The 23,910-nt window shown below is 40.1% G+C and overlaps 1 protein-coding gene across 1 annotated transcript in view; it reads left to right on the top strand.

Moving 5' to 3' along the window:
• Positions 1-389: 389 nt before the first annotated feature.
• SYT10 (synaptotagmin 10) overlaps positions 390-23,910 on the top strand; it is a 39,395-nt gene continuing 15,874 nt past the window's right edge. The window contains exons 1-2 of the mRNA XM_063308423.1: positions 390-540; positions 15,216-15,576. Coding sequence (XP_063164493.1) covers positions 390-540; positions 15,216-15,576 — 512 coding nt within the window. The remainder of the gene's footprint in view (positions 541-15,215; positions 15,577-23,910) is intronic.

Below are 23,910 nucleotides of genomic sequence, written 5' to 3'. Positions count from 1 at the left end.
CCCGCAAGGCACAAAAGGCGTTGCTAAGTGCGGGGAGATTTCCCCCCATGGCTTTTTTTTAAAGCCTTCCACCCCAGTTTGCCGTCCGTGTGGGGTGAGTCTTGACTCACTTTGCAACGTGCGGATCGGACTGTTCTTGCCTCTGCAGCTGAGCACAGCTCTCGGCTTCCCTCCTCCCGCTCCTTCCGCACTGATGACTTGAAAGGTGGAACTCTCGGGGTTTCGGGGGGTTGGATGCCTCTTTCCAGCAATGCCGCGGGCGACCATCCAAGAGCAAGAAGGTGGAGGGTAAGCCATCCTTTGCCCGGGAGGAGAAGCATGGCTCAGATCGAGAGAAGGAAAGAGAAGGCTTAAAAAAAAACCCAGAGAGGGGAAGTGCACTCAAGAAGATGAGTTTCCACAAGGAGGACGGGGTGAGCAGCTTGTGCCACAAAGCTCTGCAGATCATCTCCGAGCTGTGCCTGGGAGGCCAAGTGGAACTGGAGAAATGCTCGGGCATATTTCCGCTGGAGACCTCCAACCAAGGTATAAGCCGCACAGGTAGAGTAGCCGCTCGTCCGGACCGCCGCCCCGGCCTCTTTTCCTGCCCGCCACCTTTCGTCCGTCTTCGGGGCGAGCCCCGCGTGGTTTGCTGAGGAAGGCAGGAGGACGAAAAGAGAGGCGCGGGGGGAGAGGCAGGTTTCCTCAACTAATGGCATCGGGGTTGAGTGGGCGTTTGGAAAGTTGGAAGTTTTCCTTCTTCCTGCCTTCTTCGTCTGGAGAGGAAAGGCGAAGGCGCCCGCTTCTTCGGGTGGAGTCGGGTAGCGCACTGGGAGCGGGAAAGTCCCGGATTCAGCCCGAAGCGCGCTGGCGCGCGAGAGGCTTGGTCCTCGCCTCCCGAGAGCCTGCAGGCTGGGGGCCGCCGAAAGCGGCGAACTCCTCGGGAAAGACGCGATCTACCCGGAATCTGTAATTTCGGGAAGGAACAAAGGGAAAGAAAGACTTGGTGAAGTTTGGGGGCTGCGGATGTTATGCTCCATTTTTTATCCCTTGCTAGTTAGTCGATTTTTAGGGTCGTCGTGTCTTTTGCCGTCTTCGGATGTATACTTTATGTCCCCGGAGAGACTTCTTATGGTTGCTTTGGGCTGATTCTAAGAACAAACCTTGGTTTGTCATTCTCCATCGCGGTAACAATCGCTCGTCAGCCAGACAAAATGTTCTGTGCCTTGGGCAAGGCAGCAACAAGGGTTAAACCTGTGTCCTCTACGTTAGACCCCCCACCCCACCCCCTCTTTCCTCTCTAACTTCTGCTAACCAGCTCTAAAAGGAATCGCTGTTAGGGGTATGTGTGCTTGTAGACCCACACTTTTTGTGGTACTCTTTCCACCTTTCTGTATCAGATAATTGGAGGATCCAAGGGGGAACATTCATTGCAAAATGAATTCATTGCAAAACAGAGGTTGTTTTTAAATGAAACTTTTGCTCACATTTATTATTAGTAGTAGTATTAGTATTATTATTGAAAGCTGTATAGAAACATTCCAACTAGGTTAGAGAGACCTAAATATATAGGGGTGGGATTTTTTTAAAAAATAACTGTTCTTGTGCATTTAGTCTTCCTCCCCCTCTGCTCATGAGATCCTCTGGAGCTGCACAAACTTAGGTGCAAAGCAACAGGTGGCAGGAATCGGGAGGAATGCCTGTTGTTTGGAGAGAAATGTCCTGCAAGATAGGGATCTAGAGAGAGACCATTGGTCTGTGCAGATAGGATTTGTGCGCCCTTGTCCTCCTCTCGAAAGAGGGAGGGGTATTTCCTTTTGTTTCCCGTTGCGTCTCATCAGGACAGAATAATAGCATTGATTAATCAGGCAGCAATCCATCTTGCCCAGTATTTTGCTTCCAGCAGTGGCCAGCCAGATGCCTCCCCAGTTTAGAGGAGGGAGGGCACAGATCAGAGGCAGGACACATGCTTTGCACGTAGAATATTCGAGTTCCAGTAGCTCCCTTTTTTAAAAGCTAGAAAAGGTCTCTCTCTGCTTGTTACTAGTCAGAGTAGATAAAAGTGAGCTATACTGTAGGTAGTTTTGGGGAAGGAGGGCAGCAAATGAGCTAACCCTTGAGCCAGATAAGACAGAGATGCTATAGTTAAGGAGTCAACTGCTTTAGATGGATTTCTGGTTGTAGATAAGTTTGTACTTTCCCTGAAAGTTACAGTACAGTATGCCTTATGGAGTGTTCAGGAACTCTATTCAGGCATTATTGGGAGTCAAAATTGTGTGCAAGAGTACTATTTACATGTGAATGGAACTCTCTTCAGATTTGCTAAACAAATGGGACATGTGTACAGGAGATGTAATGTCCCCAGATTAGATACATAACTTTATAACTCTTCCCAGTTTCAGATATTCACATATTCCAGTAATGCCCATAAAGAGCTCTGGTAGTCTCCTTCCTGAGTAAACTGGGGAAGCTCAGAGTGCTTCTGGCCAGGTTAAGCTCTTGTAGTGCTGCAGCCCCGCCTTGGACTTCTGACGTTCCCTAGTTGTCTACTTTCTAGAGCAGTATTTCTCAACTTTGGCAACTCTAAGATGTGTGGACTTCAACTCCCAGAATTGCTGGCTGGGGAATTCTGGGAGTTGAAGTCCACACATCTGAGAGTCGCTAAGGTTGAGAAACCCTGTTTAGAGATATCAAGACTCTTTTCTAGGCAAGATTTTTGGAAGTGGTTTGCCACAGCCTTCTTCCTAGGCTTGGCACAGAGTCACCCAGCTTGCGTCGTGCCTAAGGCAAGACTAGAACTCTCAATCTCTGTTTCTAGTTGGTGCCTTTAAACCCCTACAGCAAACTGGCTCTCGATAATGAAGACTAGACTACTGAAAACCCTTTATGTCAGACTGTCATGAATGAAGTGCAAGGAGCAACTGGCCAAAGTCTAAGACAGTGTTTCTCAACCTTGGCAACTCTAAGATGTGTGGACGTCAACTCTCAGAATTCCCCAGCCAGCATGCTCTGTCATGCAGTTGGGTACCACTCATTCCATGGTTTTACACAGAAACAGTACATTTGAACATGGGTGAAAAGGTCTGCTAAAACTATCCCATCCTTAATGAGATATTGACCACTTGCAACATTCATATTATGAAACAAACTGTCAGACTTCGCTAACCTGGATTCATTAGACAAGGATCTAATGCATCCAGTTCTTCAAGAAATAAAACATTTATTTTATCGTTAATATCCTCAAGAATGTTCAAACTGAAAAGTATCAATAATAGGCCTGTATGAATCAACTTTGATTGGAATTTCAAGATTCAAAGAGGGCATGACTGAATTCAAGTTTGCAATTCCAGCTTCTTCAAGATTTGATTGGAAGAAAGGTTCATCCATAGCAGAGTTTCTCAACCAAGGTTCCATGAAACCCTAGGGTTCCGCAAGAGGTCACTAGGGGTTCCCTGGGAGATCATGATTTATTTTAAAAAATATTTCAAATTTGGGCAACTTCACATTAAAGAGGTAAGTTTCATTCTTTATTTTTAGTTTAAGAACACAGTTAATGCATATATACAGGCCTACCCATGAAACAAATATAATAATTTTGTAACTTCTGGCCTATATTTGAGCCAGAATGTGCAGGAGTTCCCTGAGGCTTGAAAAATATTTCAAGGGTTCCTCCTGGGTCAAAAGGCTGAGAAAGGCTGATCCATAGGGTATAATAGGGAAGCATCAAAACACCTGTATATGCTTCAGTTTTGGATGAAACTGGAAAAAACAGCAGGAATGATAGCTTCCTTAGATGATACTAACCCAGCTTTGGTTTAGGTGAATAGCTTCAAGCGCTTCACCACAATGCTTCTTTAAAACAATCATCCCTGCTAATTCTTTTGATGCAGAGATAGCAGAAATGCAAAAAAAGGACAGGACAGCAATCTGCAAATTGTCCAAAGATAAAGTTGTTCAAAGTTGCACTAAACCCATAAAAACGGTGTCTTACCCCAATTTAAAAAGAAAAATTATAACATCCTTTTCCAGTTGCTTTTCTAAGGTATCATTCTTGGCATATCATTGAAGTATGATCATTACTTGCCCTTAAAAGGCAGTGTTCTTCATTGTCTCTGATCTCTAGGTTTTCTGGTCCAAAGGATTGGCATAGCTGGTTAGCTAGCTTGCCCCCCCACCCCCACCCCCACCCCCACCCCAGAAGTCAAGTGGGATGTTAAGCTGAAAAGGGTACATTTGCAATATTTGATCTCTTGTGGGCAAAGCTCAGAATGACCGCTCACTTTCCCTTATGGGACAGTATAACTTAGTTGCATCTGATCACTGGGATTTGTGAAATGACCGGGGCTTACACATAGCTAGTCAGCCAATTTATTCCTAAAAGGATCCCCTCCCTGAGGACAGGGCTTGACAATACCCTGTGTTAATTAATTGGCAGAGGCATCAGTGGGGCTTGTGGCTGACCATGCTGAATCTGACAGCTGAGAAAGTGAAGGAAGCCTAAAGCAGGGTTAGCCTGGAGATTCCCCAAGAGCTCCAATAAACTGGGTTTAATGAGGTGATAAAACTCACTGGTGAGCTGCTCCTGTTGGTGGCATCAGAGAGCCTATCGCACCCTCACCTTTCCCCTCAAGGTTCTCCATCCCTGGAAGTGAAGTTGCATCATTGTATATTGTGTCCAACTTTCCCAGAAGCAGCAGAAAACTCCAGAATCCTCAAACTGCTTCAGAAACTACACAACAGTTTAAAGCCACATGATTCAATTTGCAGGTCCCTGCTTTGATTTGCTAATCTGCTACTCTGCTTCAGTCAGGTAGTTGGATTGAAGCTTTGTCAAACTGAAGTTGTTTGTACAACATCTAATGTGATTAAGGTATAAACCATTTTCACTTTAAGTATCCAGCTGCTGGTCCAGTGAGCCTGTGACAAGTAGGCTTCTGACAACATAATACAACTTTGTTGGCTGACATTGTACTTTTCCCCCCCTCCGTTATTCCCACCTCACCTCTGTGAAAGGTAGAAGCAGCTTGCATCCCAATCAGTGTTATCACAGGATAACCTACCTGTAGATAGTCTTTCAGCATTTAGGACAAAAGTCCATTCTATTCTCTGTCACATTTAACAGATAAAATTTGAGACACAGCCATGGTTGTCGCAGTGGACTTAAAAGTATTAAATTGCTCCACACAATTTAGGAGCTACGAATGATCATATTTCCCAAGACTTTAAGTATCAGAGTCCTCACACCACCCCTGAAATTCTGATAAGAGATTTGTTAGGCAATAGCCTGGAATCCAGACATTGACCAAAATCATCCAGACTATATTCACAAAGCTTCAACAGAAATGATGTATGATGTGCCTTCATGACTGTGCCTTGGAAAAGGTTAACAAAACTGACATATTCAATGTAGCAGTTGTGGTGGTGGATTTGGACTAAGAAGACAAGAGATTTAAGTTGGCTTTCCACTATGGAGCTCATTGGGTGGCACTGGGACATCAGCCCATCTACCTCTCAAGGTTTTAGTTGTCAGGATAAAATGAGAAAAGAGGAGATTCCTGTATAAATGCCTTCCAGGTAAAAGATGAAATATAAGCACAGTAATACAGGAAGCATTCAACTAAAAGCAATCCATATTGCAGACCATTTCTGCTTTTTCTATAGATTAATACTCATTTGATATATTCCTGTTTCTTGGGGGAAAGGATGGAAACCATGTTCCTAATGTTTGCAATCACCAGCTGTCTATGTGTCTATAACGTTCTGGAAAGGAAAGTACCATTCAAGTTGTAAAGACACAAAAACAGTCCAAAAGGAGGACGTGAGCAAAACACAAGTGTTTTGATAGGTTTGGCACAATATCTCCATTCACCATCCTCTCCTATTAGTATACTGTAGTTGCTAAGAAACCAAAGTGTGCCCCAGGTACTCCTGTTTCAAATTCATGTCTCTCTTCTCTAAACTCATTAGATTTGGGAAGAATCATAGCTCAGCTTTGATGCAAACATGCCTTGTTCCATTCCTGGCATCTCCAGCATTTGTTTGCTTGTTTTGAAGGACTGTTGGGCTAAAATCCTAGAGATTCATTGCAAGTCAAAAGTATATCTTATTACCTTTTCCAACCCCAAATGTAATCTAGCACAATGACTGAGGTGCCTTTTTTTTTTTGCCAAACTCTCACAAGATCATCCATGAGATTGCAAAAAATTCACAAAAGCTCCCACAAATTCTGTGATATTTTAAAATTATTTCATTGTCATGGAGAGGACAGAGACTCTACTTGGAGATCTGATGGATGCCCTCATGGACCTGAAGTGTTGCCAATTCTTTACAGTTAATACTGTGGATAGTTAACATCACTGATTGGATACAAAGGAAAGGCAGCTTTATTTTGTTATTATGTTGCTTTAATTGAAATACCACTTTATTTTTGCTTTATTATACCTCACAGAGCTAGAGGAAAAATGTTTGCGAAGCCGTTTGATTCTTCTAAAATAATGCATCATCATTTATTTGCTATTAGTCTTATCCTCAACAGCCCCAGACCTGTACAGTGGAACAGGATATATACCTGAAAGAAAGATAAAGCAACTTTACCCCTAAATAATTACCTGTGAATTTGGGCAATTGTTCTACATTAGTTGAGAGTACAGTAATAGAGGAGGGGGCTCTGCCTTTTTCTTTTTTCTTCTTTTGAAGTGTAGCCTATCGTCAGGGCATGTGGGCAACTGGGAGAAGTGCTTCAAAGCATTCCTTGACACACAGACACACACCCAGCATCGTATTTTCTCAAAGGCTCAGCACAACCACTTCAAGAACCTCTCCATGCATCTGAGTACACATGCACATTCAGAAGACACTTCCACCAGGATTACTCCTGAAGTGAAAGTCCTGTCCCAAGACTCTTCACACATTTATGCCCCCAAATAAAAATGGGCCATGTGTCCCTGTTAGAGGGGAAAACACCTCCAAGAATTGTTTAAGTGGGAGTTGTCAACCCTAATTGACAAGGTGGGGAAACTGGGCATCTTACAGGATTATTGGGTGTGTTTTAGATAATTTTCTGTCTACCTTCTTTGGTTGGGGGAGGAATTGTCTTAAAGTAATCTTCCTTGCTCTCATTTAGTAAGGCTCTGTGTGAGCCAGTAAGCTGTGAAACAGGTTTGTAAAAGGGAATGTTTTCATGAACAGAAAGAGTTTTTGAGTCATCCACAAGAGTTTGATCTTGATTTAGTTTCTTTACATATTTATAACTTCTGCTGGATTCAGTGGGGTCTATTGATGCGTAGTCCTCGTGACCTTAAAAGTTTTATAACCATCGAGATGAGAAAAGTCTAATTGTAGTTTCAGGACAAGAGAGATATAAATGTACTCTAGTGTTAAGGACTGCTTCTGACTAATCTCTATAATTACTCCAATTCAACACACATTAATCAGGCACAGTTGAGGACATATATTGCCATTTAAGTATTTTGGTTGTATCAATGCTTTCAGGCACCAATATTCAGCCAGGCTTTGTTCATCTGTAGTTTTATTTGTGTAGTTTAATTTTTAATTCTGTTTGAAAGGCAATTTTTAATACAAAGAACTTGGCATTTAAAGCTTCTCAGTATAAACCCTGTTAAACCTCATATTTCTGTCTTGAAGTAGGAAAAAGTAATATGTGTAAATAAATACTTTTCTTAAAAATATTTAGAAAACAGTTTGTCATAGAAATGCTAATTCATGTGTTGGGAATAAATATTGGATCAAACTGTTCGGTGAAGATAATTCTTTAACTTACTGTACTAGCATACATGATAGTATTCAAGTATCACATTTAAAATGATTGGTGGAAATGAAGGAAAACTTGCAGAAAATGTCAGCCCTTCAAGGTTGTCCAGATCAGGAAAGAGACACCACAAGAGGAGTAGAACTATGCTTTATTTATATAGGCCAGTGGTCCTAGGACCCCTGAAGGTCCCCCAAGACCCTCCACAAAATCAAAATTAATTGTCAGCCTATGTTTAAAAATAATACAATATTAAAGTCCCATCAAACAATTGTGAGAAGCGGTAGCTGCAGTGCATGTCAATTTTAATTTTTAATACAGCAAATATTGATAAATATAACCTACACAAACAAAAGCTCTTTTGGGGTCCTCCATACTTTTTAAAAGTGGGAAGGAGTCCTGAGAATAAAAAAGTTTAAGAAACACGGACATAGGCTATATTGACCAAATCTGGCAAATCTGACTGTGTTTTCCCATCCCTCCCTCTAATATCCCAGTGTCATGAGTACTGATGGCGAGCAGGAGGGGGCCTCGATTCAGGGTGGAAAACGCATGCGTAGTACTGAGGAATTAAGCAGCCATTCAAAGAGACACAGATCAGACCCGCCTTAGCTTTTGGGGTTTATATGTCTGGGTTTTTCCCATGCTTCTTCAGTTTGTTAGGATTCTGTTAATGTAGCAGTAATAAACACTAGAGACCTACTCCTTGTCTCAGTGTGATTTCTGACTGTTAGGACACCCAGTGAGTCATGGAGGACCCAACCCGAATACTTTCTCTTTCCCCTGGACTCAGGGAAGGCTTCTGCCCTTTTAGTTTTTGTAACAGCTTCCAAATATTTTCCTCAAGGCCATCTCCATGACTGTCTGCAAAATGTAAGCAATATTCAGTATCACCGAGCACCATCTAACACTCCCTCCCTCCCTTGGGAAAGGGAGGCTATTTACAGGGATGAAATTCCACCCTCCAAAATACTAATAAAGTAATCTTGTGAAATTTAACCAGCACTGATTGCTGTGAACATGGCTGTTCATATATAAATGTATGTGCTTTCTAATATGCCAGACCAAAAGTCTCTACTTCTGTAGTCCCCATTGCAAACTGCTCTGGTTTGAACACACCTTCCTAGTACTCTTTCCAATCCCACACACATGTCCCTAAAACAGTTATATGGAATGACTATTTCAGGCAAACTCGATGGAGCAATATTCATCATTGCCTAGCAATAGTACCATCAACTGCAAGCGTGATGGAAGATGGTCATTACAGCCCAACAGGACTGAAGGCTGCATGGTTTCAGAAGACTGCTATACTCTTAAACAATGTAGTAAATTGCTTTGGCAACAGCAGCAGGTCCCCTTGTTTACAAAGAAGGCTTCCCCAGCTGGAGGGTCCATTTAGTGGTACATCTTTCCATGAGTTAATTAGGGCAAGCCTGAGAAAGTGTATTTTTTCAGTTGTCCTAAACCTATGGCCGGTCTATTTCATTGGCCAATCCCTAATGTTATGACAGAGACTTTTAGCAAAGCAGATTTTCAGCAGGTGAATTACCTACAGTGTTGGCAAGAATTAGCATTAGCTGGCATTTGCCAAAGTTCCTCCATACTGCTGATGTTTGTTCACCTGCCCACTCTAAGCATGCAAATAAACAGGAGAGGCATGTTGTGGATCCCATCGACCAGGGAATTTCATCGGACAGGACCTAGGAGAAAACGTGGCCTTTTCTGCCATGGCCCTTGCCCTTGCCCTGTGGAACATCAGTGAGTCTGGTCCCAACCAGGTTGGCCTTCCAGAAGGCCTTTAAGACATGGTTCTATCAATTAGCTTGAGGATCCCATGATAGAGCAGAGCCTGCTAGACGGCTATAGTGAATTGAACGCACTCTTTTGTATGCTTTTCTGCCATTTTGTTTTTTATTTTGTTCTCATATTTTCAATTTAAATTGGTTGTTTTTAATGTGTGTGTGTGTGTGTGTGTGTGTATATTGTGATATATATATATATATATATATACATATTTGGGCTGTTTTATTATGTACACTGCTCAGAGTTACTAAGTGAGATGGGCGCTATACAAATGTGATGATAGATAGATAGATAGATAGATAGATAGATAGATAGATAGATAGATAGATAGAGTATAAGTAGTAATACGGAAATGGTGACAAGACAATGACATTTAGGGACAAGACAATGAAAGCATCTTCTTCAAACACTTCTCACAGCTGGAAGAGACATTCCATGGCATCATCTTTGGTTCTCATCCTTAGCAATTCAAATACCATTTTCTATCCCTTAAGGTCTGCAAAAGTCAAAAGGATGGCCCTGAGGACATTTACTGCTCAGCGTCACCATCAAGTAGAACACAGGACAATAAATGTGAAAGGACCTACTCAGTCATGGCCCTCAGTTGTTGAATGTCTTTATTGATCTATTTATTTATTGAGTTTATATGGCTGCCCAACTTGATCAATGTGTCTCTGGGCAGCGTGCAATACACCCAAAACAGAAATGTCCAAGACAAAATGAAGAATACCAATTACAAACATATATAAAGAATTAATTGGTGATTGGATACTCAAATTTACTGTACTCTTCCACACAAGAGCTCTAATCATCCTGACCCAAATGCCTAATGAAAGAGCCAAGTTTTCACTGCCATTCTAAAGGCCTGCAGAGTGGGCCCCAAGCATATGTTTGTGGGGGGCGGGGGGAGGAGATCATTCCAAAGGTAGGCACCATGGTGGAAAAGGCACACCTCTTAGCATGTCCTCATAAAATAACACTGTTTCAAGGAAGACATCCAGAGCATCTCCACTCTAAGATAGGCAGATACCATTGGGAGAAGACCCTTCCACTAATAACCTGGTCCTTTGCCATGTTAGTGATAACCAGCACCTTGAATTCCAGGCCTCTTTAATTTAACTTTCAGTTAATTTATTTTGGTCTTTGACCAGCATAAAATGTAACATGAAAATAAAAACAAAATTAATTCAGTAATTTTGTGTCTGTGATGCTAGGTGTCAACAGCTTTAAATATATTTATCATAAAATACCTATAAACTAAACCTATAATTAAAAATATAAACTAAAAATGCAAGTAGGTGTTTAAATCTGAAATATATATGTTATGCTATAACAATAAGCCTAAAATCTATAGAATTACATATGGATGAATACATCTATACTTATAAGATCTACGAGTTAACTAAAACTTTGCTTAAGGAGCTTAGAATAATCTGGCCTTAACCAAGGGTTAAGTATGATTACGCATACCCAAGTCTCCACATTCACGATACCTTCCTCCAATCATGTTTCAGCATTTGAAACTCAGCAAGGTAGCTGAAAACAGCCCTTAGAAATTTTATACAAGTTCCATATAAAAGTTGTGCCATGGATTTGGTGTCAAAAAGTTTAAAGACTGCAGGTACATGGAAACCACCTTATTTATTTATTTTTTTAAAAAACAAGGTTGAAAGTAGCACCAACTCAGTGGGCATCTTGAGTTACATATATCCTATGAGCCTTCTTTGAATCAGATGCAGGAAAAGTTATTCCCCAATATTTAAAACATGATTGCTTGATTGAATTTCCATTGATCTGCCAGCAATGGATTCTTGGTCTCCTGTTGAAAAATATAATTTGGGTGATGTTGATTATTTATTCCAGCCGTTTCTCTTTGCCGTACTGAATGAGAGCCTCCATAGCTTTTTAAAAATCCTATAGGGGTCCTAGAAAGAATGACCATAACTTCTGTATAGGGAGTTAGTTAGGCTTTGACATCCAAAACCACCAGACAGCATATCAAAGTTTGATGAACGCCACCTAAAAGAGCTTTATTATCAAATAACCTAAAAGAAAATAAGTAAATGTTCTCACCCATTACTGGTTTGTTGACTGGATGATGAACTGTTCTATCATTATATAAAGGAGAGCAGGAGAAGGCATTATTTCATAGTGTGTTAGTGTAACTGTGCTCATTAGGATTTGGTAGCGGATGTCCATGTGGGAGGGCAGTGCTCCTTCCAACCAAAGTTGTTGTTGTTTATTCGTTTAGTTGCTTCCGACTCTTCATGACTTCATGGACCAGCCCACGCCAGAGCTTCCAGTCGGTCGTCAACACCCCCAGCTCCCCCAGGGACGAATCCATCACCTCTAGAATATCATCCATCCATCTTGCCCTTGGTCGGCCCCTCTTCCTTTTGCCCTCCACTCTCCCTAGCATCAACATCTTCTCCAGGGTGTCCTGTCTTCTTGTTATGTGGCCAAAGTATTTCAGTTTTGCCTTTAATATCATTCCCTCAAGTGAGCAGTCTGGCTTTATTTCCTGGAGGATGGACTAGTTTGATCTTCTTGCAGTCCAAGGCACTCTCAGAATTTTCCTCGAACACCACAGTTCAAAAGCATCGATCTTCCTTCTCTCAGCCTTCCTTATGGTCCAGCTCTCGCAGCCATATGTTACTACTGGGAATACCATTGCTTTAACTATGCGGACCTTTGTTGTCAGTGTGATGTCTCTGCTCTTAACTATTTTATCGAGATTTGTCATTGCCATTCTCCCAAGGATTAAATGTCTTCTGATTTCCTGACTGCAGTCAGCATCTGCAGTAATCTTCGCACCTAGAAATACAAAGTCTTTCACTGCCTCTACATTTTCTCCCTCTATTTGTTATCAATCAAGCTGGTTGCCATAATCTTGGTTTTTTTTAGGTTTAGCTGCAAGCCAACTTTTGCACTTTCTTCTTTCACCTTCATCATAAGGCTCCTCAGTTCCTCTTCAGTTTCAGCCATCAAACCAAAGTTGAGTGCATAATATTTCCCCCTTAACTTTCCCTTTTTGCTTCCATTACTTTTTCCCAGTCTTTGGCTTGCTTTTATTGTTCTCTGCTGAGCATGAAACATGATTTACTTTTTGTTAGAAAACAGTTTGTGCATTATTGCATCATCATTCAATTCGGTATCATGTGGAGGGATGAACTGTTGTTTCCTGTTGTGTGCCCGATGCACTATGCTCCTGACCGTAGTGCTCAGCTAGAAGGAAAAGACGTGTGAAATAGGGATACCTTTTCCCCTAAAAAGCAGCATTTGATTTATTACCATCATTTCTTGGGTTAAGCTCTTAATATAACTGTAAAAGAAGCAAAAAGCATCTGGAACAACTTTTATCACTACTCCATGCTGCGAAGCATTGTCTATTGATTCTTTACATTCCTAACACAGTATTAAAAAACAGAGCCTATGGATGCTTCCATACTGATTGCTATTGGAATCCTAATGCTTTGTCCATTCATATTTTAGAGATGGTTCACAAGCCATTGTCATTTACATTGTCCACATGTCATTGTTATTTGGTGAAAGGTCCCCTGTGCGAGCACCAAGTCATGTCTGACCCTTTGGGGGGACGCTGCTTTCGCAATGTTTCCTTGGCAGACTATAGAGCGGGGTGGTTTGCCATTGCCTTCCCCAGTTGTCACCTTCCCCAGCAAGCTGGGTGCTCATTTTACCGACCTCGGAAGGATGGAAGGCTGAGTCGACCTGAGCCGGCTACCCAAGAATCCATTATTCTTCTATTAGGACTGCAAAATCTGGATGACCATTAGATAGCAGCAGAGAGAAATCAAAAACTGTAGTGCTTTGTTGCTAGGTACAGGATTTTGCAGTCCAAATATGGCAGCTCTACATTCCATCTTTTTTCTTACTGCAGAGAATCTAACTTTTGGAGTAGAATGGAAGAGCTGCACAACCTCCATTGGTACAGGCAGTTTTAGCACCACTCTTCTTTATTTTAAAAGATTTTATGCAGGCAATGATGCATTAGACAGATAAATATGTTATGCCTCTGCAAACATGCTTTACAGCCCTCACTGATGAAACCTTTGCATCATCTTGTAATTCTACTTTTTCAAAGACCAAAATTCTTTTCTGACTGAAATACAGGTCTGGCAACCACAATTTCAGCAACATTTTCACTATAATAAAATACCTCCACTCTACTTTCAAGGCAAAAAATATCATTGTGTTTATTAACTTCAGAATTGTATACTGCCAACTTCAAAATAACTCTTAGCAGTTTACAGCCATAAAGATATAAAATAAAACTGTAACTTCATAAAATCATCATAAAGCAATAAAAATAAAATAACCATACCATTAAATGCAACCAACTATCAACTCCATCCCAGGTGACGGTGTTGCAAGTAGGCCACTAATCTCTGAAGGCCCTAAAAATGGGTTTTTATTAACTTTCTGAATGACAGCAGGAGAGGAACTATATGGACAAGGGAAGTTACGAAGAAATTCTGCCTCAAGACCTTCCCCACAAATTTGGGAAACTTACAGGGAGAAACCCAAATCATCCTCTCTAAGGCTGAAAGACCAAAACTAGTTGATTCCATTCAGGAGAGATGGTCCTGAAGGTCTCTGGCAAACAAGCCATTTTCTCCTCTAACTTTTCACCAGTTGAAATGAAAGATTCTGTACTTTGGAATAAATAATAATTGCTTTTCAGAAAGTATGCTGCTTTTTTTGCTAAAAACAGTGAAGGTAATGAATAAAACTCATAATAAACTCATAGAAACATAAAAACCTCCAGTGGAAACATTAAAATATATTAAAATATTAAACTTGGTCTTATGGGTCTTTAAGTCCTGTATCTTAAGATCTTTTCTTTTTTTAAAAAGGCCAGGAAGTTGGAATCAGATCCTTTTGAAAACTCTGAAAGACTGGGTACAATGTACCCCCATATTTTCTTCTCACTCTATCCAAAGTCAGTGTAATATTAGGTCCACTGAGTGAGGTCTCCCAAGCTCTTTCCCACATGTCATTACAGAGGATGATTTCAGTCACACCCTTTCTAACCATGGGGTGGTGGCTTGGGACAGAAGGCAACCAACAATAGGAGCACCAGTGATTGCTTGTTCGCTTTCTATTGCTGCTGACCTGGTGAGAAGGGTCTGCCTCTACTCCGGTAGTTTTTAGAGATTCACTGAAGCTATTTTGGCAACTTACCTCAAAACCTGGACTTCTGTCAGCCTTACTGGGTAGACTAGACAGGAAACACAACCAGATGAGCTAATTCTTCTTCATTGTAAAGCTACATTAACAGAAACTTGCAAGTCTGAAAGTACAATTCTCCCCCCATCTCCTTTGCAGCCTGATAACTTAGGAGGGTCCCTTCTGAGCTTCTTGCCCCTCCCACTGTCCAGCTGCAGGCTATACCTTCTCTTATCTGACTGTTCCCTTGGCAGCGTTTCTTGGCCCTGTCTCCCAAGGTCTTTACCACATATCATTACAACTCCTCTCTGGCAAGAGGTTGAAAGATGTGCATGCTTTCCCCCAGCTGATTAAATCAGCAGACAGGTTGTGTTATAATATGATTAATCTACTAATTAACCCAATTACATTTTGAATTAATCTACCAATTCAAAGAAATTAAAGCCACTTGAATGCTTTGCCTCCTTGTTGTTTGCAGACATCTCTGTCAGCCTGCTCGCGGTGGTCGTCAGCTTCTGTGGGCTCGCCTTATTGCTGGTCTCGCTCTTTGTCTTCTGGAAGTTGTGTTGGCCATGCTGGCGGAGCAAACCCACAGTTTCAGACACAACCAACATCCCTCAGAGCACCACCAGCGCTCCCCCTGAGTTTTTGGAAACCAATGAGAAAAAGGAAACTCTTAAAGAAAATGGGAAGCCCTCAACAAACATCCTGGAGGCAGCGATGAAAATCAGCCATACTTCCCCTGACATTCCAGCAGAGGTCCAAAATGCTTTAAAAGAGCATCTTATCAAACACGCCCGAATGCAAAGGCAGATTACAGAGCCTACATCCTCATCCAGGTAAGAGAAAGCTAAACAAACTTAGAGTCTGGGCCAAAGTAGACCACTTAGTTGAGGATTAAAAACAACCAAATGATTCTGTCTGATACTTAAACAAAAACTGTAATGAATTCATGAGAGTAGAGATAAGCATTGATTTCAATTAATGATATGCAACTCAACTTTCATATATTTTATTTACATCTTTGTATGATAGCTTTAAGTCATATTTAAATCCTGCATCTCCCAGGCAAATATATGCACTATTCTGTGGGTCTCCATATATATTTTGATTAGGGGAGGAAATTTAGCAGCAGGAAAAGCTGCTTAAGAGGGGCTGATCCAGATCTACACTCCAATCTATGTCTATTTTTTATACTCAGTCAGAATCATATAGATGAACAAATAATTATATCCCAAGTGGTAAATCACAACAGTATGCATAATATCTGACCACAGGGTAAACCAGACTTCTATATTTTCCTGCTAAGTGGTGTAGAAAATTTTATTGCACTTTTCCAACACCTGATCTGACATTGGAAGAAGCTACAAAAAACAGTAAAAAGTTTGCTCACCTTAAGGCAGAATGATGCAGAGGGCTAGTGTAATATTTGGTTACCAATACTCCATAATCATACTTGGCCTGACAATTTTTCACCTGTATTGTCTCTCTGATCCAATAAAACCCTTTCTACACCAATAGCATTCCAGTGGGGATATAGAAATCCTAGTCCTGCCATTTTATTTATTTAATTTAAATAAATAATTTAAATTATTTATTTTTAATTTAATTTTAGTTTAATTTAAAAGATGCTGGTTCTAAATGACTCCAGGCAGCTTACACTTTGAAGCCAAGAACAATAAAAGTAGCACAGGTCATAGAACTCCAGAAGAGATGGAAACCCAATAGAATAACCCCAAAACAACCTACATGTTATGAGAATGGATGGTGAGCAGGAAGGGGCCCCTATCCAGAGGGGAAAACGCATGCGTAGTTTAGAGGTTTTGAACTGTCCTTCAAAGAAACCCAGAACAGACCCGCCTTGAGTTTGGGGGTGTATCTGTCTGGGTTTTCCCACGCTCCTTCAGTTTGGTAGGATTTTCTGTCTACTATAGCAGTTAAATAAACACTAGAGACATTCTCTTCATCTCAGCGTGGTCTTTGCTTAAGCCTGGACACTACAGGGGCTCAGCAGCCACCCTATCCATAAAGTCTGGAATAATAACCAGGTTTTTAAAGACTTCCAGAACATCATTAGGGTGGGAGTTATACGGATCTCTGTGGGGATACTGTTCCAGAGGGCCAACACTGTGACAGAGAAGGAACATTTCCTAGATCCCACTGGTCCTCCGAGTGGGGGAAATGGGCGGTAATAAAAAAAATGATAAATAAATAAATAAATTGACAACATTTAGACAACCCCCAGATTGCACATCGATTTCAGATTAATAAATGCAACCCATCCAAGACTACATATGGAGAGTCCCCAGTGGGGGTGGGAGGGTGGGGGGGTTATACCCCCAGCCACTCAGTCTTATCAGGATTGAGTCTGAGCCTATTCTTCCCCATCCAGACCCTCACAGCCCCCAGACAGTGGGGCAAACATTGACAGCATCACCTGGATGGCCCAAAGTTAAGATTTATAGTTGGGTACCATCAGCATGGGGACAATAGTGAACTGACATTAACCTCACCCAGCAGTTTCAGGTAAATGTTAAACAAAAGGGATGAGAGCATTGAGTCTTGAAGTACCCCACAAATGAGGGGTTCTGAGCTTCATCTTTCCACCTTGTCAACACCAGGTGTAATCAGCCATGGTTCACCCTCAGTCTCACATGTGTCCATATTTCTCTCCTCTAATCTCCACAATTGAGTAAAGACCAGAAGCAAGACCAGGGAGTTTGCTGATATGGACTCCCCTAGGGAACTCTACTGGAGTAAGCCCTTTCTGATCTTGATCTAGTATATGCAGGGTTGGTGGTGGGAAGAAGTTACAAAAACATTAGGGCAGGGCCAGCAGCTGAGACAACGTTAGCTGGGAATCCTAGGAATTGCATTTGGAGACACTGGCATGGAGAATTCATTTGAAAGTCTCACCTTTCTGCTCTGGAAGTATTATATCTGGAAGGGGGCATAAATCTAAAGGATTGGAGAAGACAATTCAGAAGATAGATCAAAACAGAAGAGATATGCACACCAAATCAAAGATTGTTTGGTCACATAATTCCTGACAATCCATGGTTTCATCAAGAATAAAGATTACCAGTATAGATTTTCTGTGTATGCACTTACAAGAGAAGTAGGTTTATAATTCTTGTACAGTTTCACAAGAGCTTGAACAAAAGAAAGGGTTTTAAGATGTATGCATCTCCACAGCACTTGGATCTTAGTTCTTGCTCTTCTAATTTCATCTTCACAGAATATGTATTTTATGTTCTAGTCTGGCTAAGAATTTGGGGGAAAATAATAACCAATTTATTACACAATCAAGTTTTATGAGCTGGATTAATTCATGATTCAAAGAAATAATTCACAATTCCAAGTAATGCTTGTATATTTAGGTGAGATCACTAACAAATTTTACTACAAACTTCCAATGCACTTTTATCATTATGTCACTTGATGTGCTCTTTGAACCTTTTCACGATGCAGGAATATGAAGAGTACCTGAACAGAAAAACAATGATTAGGTATGGGGCTGGGGTGGGTATGGATGTGTGTCTCTGTGTGTGGTTATTTACCCCATAAACAAAGTAAGTTAAGGTAAGAAAGAACATGAAGCAATTTCAAAATGAACTACAGTAGCTATCTTTTTTTTTTTAAAAAGCAATTTATTCTTCACCATTAATAGTTCATGTCCATCCCTCTCCAAGAATCAGGATTCTATCAAGACGTAACAGAACAATATGCTAGTACTTAGCATGTAGCTGTCACATCAACCAAGAAATGATTTATGAAGACGGTGATTAGATGCATGTAATTTTAATGCACTAAGAACATTAGAGGCTAAAAGCTTGCAACCTGCACTGAAGTAATTCAGATAATACTTTCTTGAACAGAAACTTCTGGACAAAAAAGTAGAAAAAATCTGTGTGTGTTTTGTTTTGCAAATAATGCCAATGTTGCACATATACAATTTTGATTGACTGACTGACTGACTATGTGCCATCAAGTCATTTTCAGCTCCTAGCAACCATGTTGATAGATCTTCTCCATGACAATCTATCCCTAACCTGTCCTTTCAAGTCTCCCAACAGTGCACTCATAGCCACTGTAACTGAGTCCATCCATCTTGCTGCTGGTTGTCCTCTTCTTCTCTTTTCTTCCACCTTTCCCAGAATTATAGATTTCTCCAGAGAGCTGAGTCTTCACATAATGTGTCTGAAATAGGATATTTTGAGCCTGGTCATTTGTGCCTTGAGTGACAACTCTGGATTGATCGAATAGTTTGTTTTCTTGGCTTTGCGTGGTATTCTCAGGTGTCTTCTCCAACACCAAAGTTCTTAGGCATCAATACTCTTCCTATCCTGCTTCTTTAAAGTTCAACTTTCACTTCCATAAAGAATCACATGGAATACCATGGCTTGCACAATTCTGATCTTTGTAGGTATAGATACATCACGGCATTTGAATATCTTTTCGAAGGCCTTCATGGCTGCTCTACAAAGTGCTAGTCTTTGGAGTATTAATACTGTGGAGTATTTCTTGATTGCTTGTTCCTTTATTGTTGATACTTGATCCTAAAAGGAGGAAGCTATCCACCACTTCGTTATCTTCATTTTCAATTCTAAGGCTGGTTGTTTTACCTGTTGTCATTAGTTTGGTCTTCTTCATGTTTAATTTTAGTCCTATTTTTTCACTGTGTTCTTTGACTTTTAGTACTGGGGTTTGAAGATCATTTGCATTTTTGGCTATCAGGGTAGTGTCATCAGCATAGTGCCAGTTACTGATGTTTCTTCCTCCAGTTGTAAAACCACGCTCATCTTCTTCCAATCCAGCTTCCCTTAATATATATTCAGCATATAGGTTAAAGAAATAAGGGGAGAGTCTTGTCTCACTCCTTTGCCAACCTGGAACCGTCTGTTTTGCCAAGTTCTGTCCATACTGTGACTTCCTGACCTGTACTGTATATAGGTTTCTCATGAGGACAATGACATGTTCTGGGATTCCCATTTTTCTGAGCATTTTCTACAACTTGGTGTGATCAACACAATCAGAGGCTTTTCTATCATCAATGAAGCACATACTGAATTCTTTTTGGTATTCTTTGGCTTTCTCAATTATCCAGCTTGCATCAGCAAGAACATCTCATGTTTCTTGGCCTTTTCTAAAGCCAGCTTGATCATCTGGCAACTCTTTTTCCATGTAGGATTCTAATCTGCATTGGATGATCCTAAGCATTATTTTGCTAGTGTGTGAAATTAAGAATATTATACAATAGTTTGCACACTCTGTTAAGTCTCCTGTTTTTGGTATTGGAATGTAGATTGCTATCTTCCAATTGGTTGGCCACTGTGTCATTCTCCAGATTTGCTGGAATAGCTTGGTTAGAACCCTGACTGCTTTTTTTTTCTGTTGCTTGCCATATTTCAGTGGGTATTCCATCAGTTCCTGTAGCCTTCTGAATTGGTAATGACCAGAGTGCTGATCTAACTTCATCTTCTAGTACCAGAGGCTCTTGTAAGTAAGGAATATCTTCTAAGGTATCTTGGATGTTGATGTCTCTACTATATAGTGTTTCAGTATACCCCTTCCATCTTCCTTTGATCTCCTTTGAATTGGCTACTATCTGTCCATTTGCGTCCTTTAGCATACCAATTTGAGATTGAAACCTCCTTCTGAGTTCAGAGATCTTTTGAAAGACTTTCCTTGTTTTTCTGTCTATTTCCATCTTCTTTGTTTTTACAGATGTTGTTGTAATACTGCTTCTTCTCTCTTCTGACAGCTCTCTGAAACTCTTTGTTAAATTCCTTTCTAAGAGTTTTGTCTTTCTTGGCCTTGGCTTCTCTTCTCTTTTTGGAAATTTCCATGGTTTGCTCTGAGATCCAGTTTGCTTTCTTCTCTTTCTTCATTTTTGGCAGTCTCTTTTCACATTCTTCCTTAACAACTTCTTTAAGCTCATTCTATAATTCCTCTGGTTCTCTATCAATGAAGTTCAGGACTTCAAAGCGATTCCTGATGTTCTCCTTGAAAATGGTGGGTATATGTTCAAGATCATATCATGATGTCATGTCATATATGCAATAAATGCCCCTTTTCAATTTGTACCAAAATGTACCATTACACGTGTCACTGGGAAATAGGTACAATAAGCCGTGATGTCCATTTCATGGATGTATAAATAATCTGTGGTCTTCAGCAAATTCCTTCAGATTTGCTGAAATACTATTCCCACCATCCCCAGCCAGAACCATTTTGGGTATAATCTATATGCCCAAAATAACTCTTTATAGTGAGGAACAAGGACCAGATTCTCCATGCTGCTCCTAACATAGTTCCAAAAATTATTTGGAGGGACAGATAAAAAGAGATAGAGATGGCAGTGGCAGATGTTGTGGACAGCAGCAGTAGCAGTGACACATCACTCCATTTCAGAAGATGGTATGACTAGTATATCTGCTGTCAACTCCATTCCAAATCTATTCTCATGAGTTCTATTGTTTACCTCCATGGGAGATTTTTACTGAGTCACTGTATATTTTATTGTTAGAAACTGAGCTCTTATGTAGATGTGAGTCTCAATGCTTCTGTGCTAAGAATGTGAAAATACACCAGTGCAGGACCAGTGCTTCAGTCTGTAACCTCTTCCTTGTTGTTTTCAGCAAAGAGTGAAATGCCTGTTTTCCCATTCTATGCAATAATAATAAAACTGTCAGAGTTTAGACGATTCTACTGAAAGGAAAACCAGCTAAGGTAACCTTGAATCATGATTTTCTAGATTCTTCATTTAATCTGAAGACTCAGTGCATAGGAAGGGGAACCAATGCAATGAACCTTAATTAAATATTTCATATTCTCCTATTTTGTACTGTTTTAAAGGAGGCCTGCATATATATTAAAAAAAGGCTCTTCATGTCTAGATCCCTGACAGCAATAAATGACACCAGAAGAAGCAGTTTTGTGTTGCTATTTCACTTGACTTGTAAGTCCATGAAAACTATTCTTCTTGATGGGAAAGGGAAAAAAAACAACCCTGCAAATCATACATTTATGAGTGAAAAGGGCTTATAGTGTAGTTCAGTCCGATCATTTCATCACATCAAATTTACAGAGTTTTCTCCAAGATCTGAAATTAGGAATGTGACTTTGTAGATTTTACTTTAATTTTCCAAAGTAGCTAATGAAAAATGTTCTACATTCACTAGTTATAACTCAAATGTTAATTTTGAAAAATTAGCCTTCATCACACTTCCTTGTGATTTTGCTGAACTCTACCAACTCTGTAAACAGAATTCTTGCATTTGCTGTATTCATTTTCAATCATATCTTGTAGATTTTTTGTTTTTAGACTTTTATTATCATTGATAGGAGCGAATCTGGCTTCTTTCAGAAAGTAACATTTTATTCAGTAATAAAGAATCTAGGACTACAGCTTTTATATCTAAACACAAGATAAGATTCTGATTTTCTTTTTTCTTTATTTTTTTTAATTCCAGAAAACATACCACTAAAATTAGATTGAAATCCAATTTTTTCAGCTAGAAGATGGCAAGTCTGCGTTTAACAAATTGATCTTTGGAGCTTGGGGATTCTTGCTAATAATGAGGGTTTCAGAGACTGGAGGAGAGGAGAGATGTAGTAAATTCCTTCCAACCTGTCCATTACCACTGTTGGTTACCTTATCTATTCAGTGTTGTAATGATGTTTTCTCATAAATTGTGTGTTCTTACTATATAGAAGACTAATCCATAAGGGACTGATGTAGGGACTAATCCACAAGGAATCTATTTAGGCTGGGTATAGGTACTAGGCCACTAGATACAACCTTGTAATTGAATAAAGGTAAACTATATCGTTTGTAGCCAGAAGGTGCCAGGTTCAGCTCCTGACATCTCCTGGTAGAACTTATATTCTTAAAGTTGGTCAACGCACTTCAATGGACATAAGGCACCTTTTCAGTATCGTATCCATGGGAATTGGCAAGTTGTTGTTTTTTTTAATCCATTCAATCGTGTCTGATTCTCAGAGACTACCTGGACAACTCCCTGCAGTTTTATTGGCAAGGTTTTTCAGAAGTGGTCTGCCATTGCCTCTTTCCTAGGGCTGAGAGAAAGTGTCCCCCAGCTGGCTTTGTGCCCAAGGCAGGACTAGAACTCACAGTCTTCAGGTTTCTAGCCTGATGCCTTAACTACTACTCCAAACTGGCTTTCAATTGGCAAGTAGAGATGAATAAATCTTTCTAGTAAGTACTTCATTTTCATTTATTTTTTCATTTTTTTTCCAATCATAATGATTTTGTCAGTCAGTTTTTAAATGTTTTACATAGTTTTCATGAAAATCCATGTGCACAACGGTGCATTCACATTTTCCTCTGTGCTTTTCCCAACACTCATTTTTAAAAGGATTTTCCTTAATATAAAGCCTTTTTGAGGTTATATTCGTCAAAACATGCATGCTTGTGTTTATTTTCCCTTAATATACAGTATATCTCTTTCGAAACATCAGTGGTTGCTGCTGTTTAGAAAACTTCCAACATTACAGTGGAATATAACATTACATTATATTAGTTCAGGAAATATGAAACCAGTATCTGCATTAAAACTAATTGCAAGCATGTGAATTCAAGCATAAGAATATACTGAAGCAACTTCATAGACTTGTATGTCTTTTTTTCTTAAATATTAGAATCCAACTATTTGATTAGGTTATGGGCCTCAGAAAATCTTCCAGATGAGAATTGAGGTGTTAGTAAGCTGTACATCCAGGCCAACTAAGATAACTACAACTATCAGCAAAGATATTGAATGAATGTAATAGTAGATTCCTGCACTGGGCAGGAGATTTGTCTAGATGTCCAAGTTCCCTTCTGACCTGAATTTCTATGAAGCTATGACCATGCATGGCTTATCTGAAGAAAAAGCTTTGTAAGTGATGTATATCCAACTTCTTTCAGCAATACAGAGCCAATCAGTTGAAGCCTTAAGAGCACAATCTTGTGAATAACTGAATAAATACAAAATAAGAGATTGCTTTATTTTAACATGGATAGTGGTCCCGTAAGTCACCACCATCAATAGTTAACTCAAAACCATCAGTTAAAGTTTATTTCAGTATGATCACTTACTAAAATTTGCCTGCAACGTTCCAATTTGTCTGCCAGTGGATCATCTAATCCAACATTCTATGCTACAGAA

This window comes from Candoia aspera, chromosome 7 (genome assembly GCF_035149785.1).
Source record: "Candoia aspera isolate rCanAsp1 chromosome 7, rCanAsp1.hap2, whole genome shotgun sequence".
NCBI classification, from domain to species: Eukaryota; Metazoa; Chordata; class Lepidosauria; order Squamata; family Boidae; genus Candoia; species Candoia aspera.
Note: the sequence above shows the minus strand (reverse complement) of the source record. Positions and strands in the feature narration are given on the sequence as shown.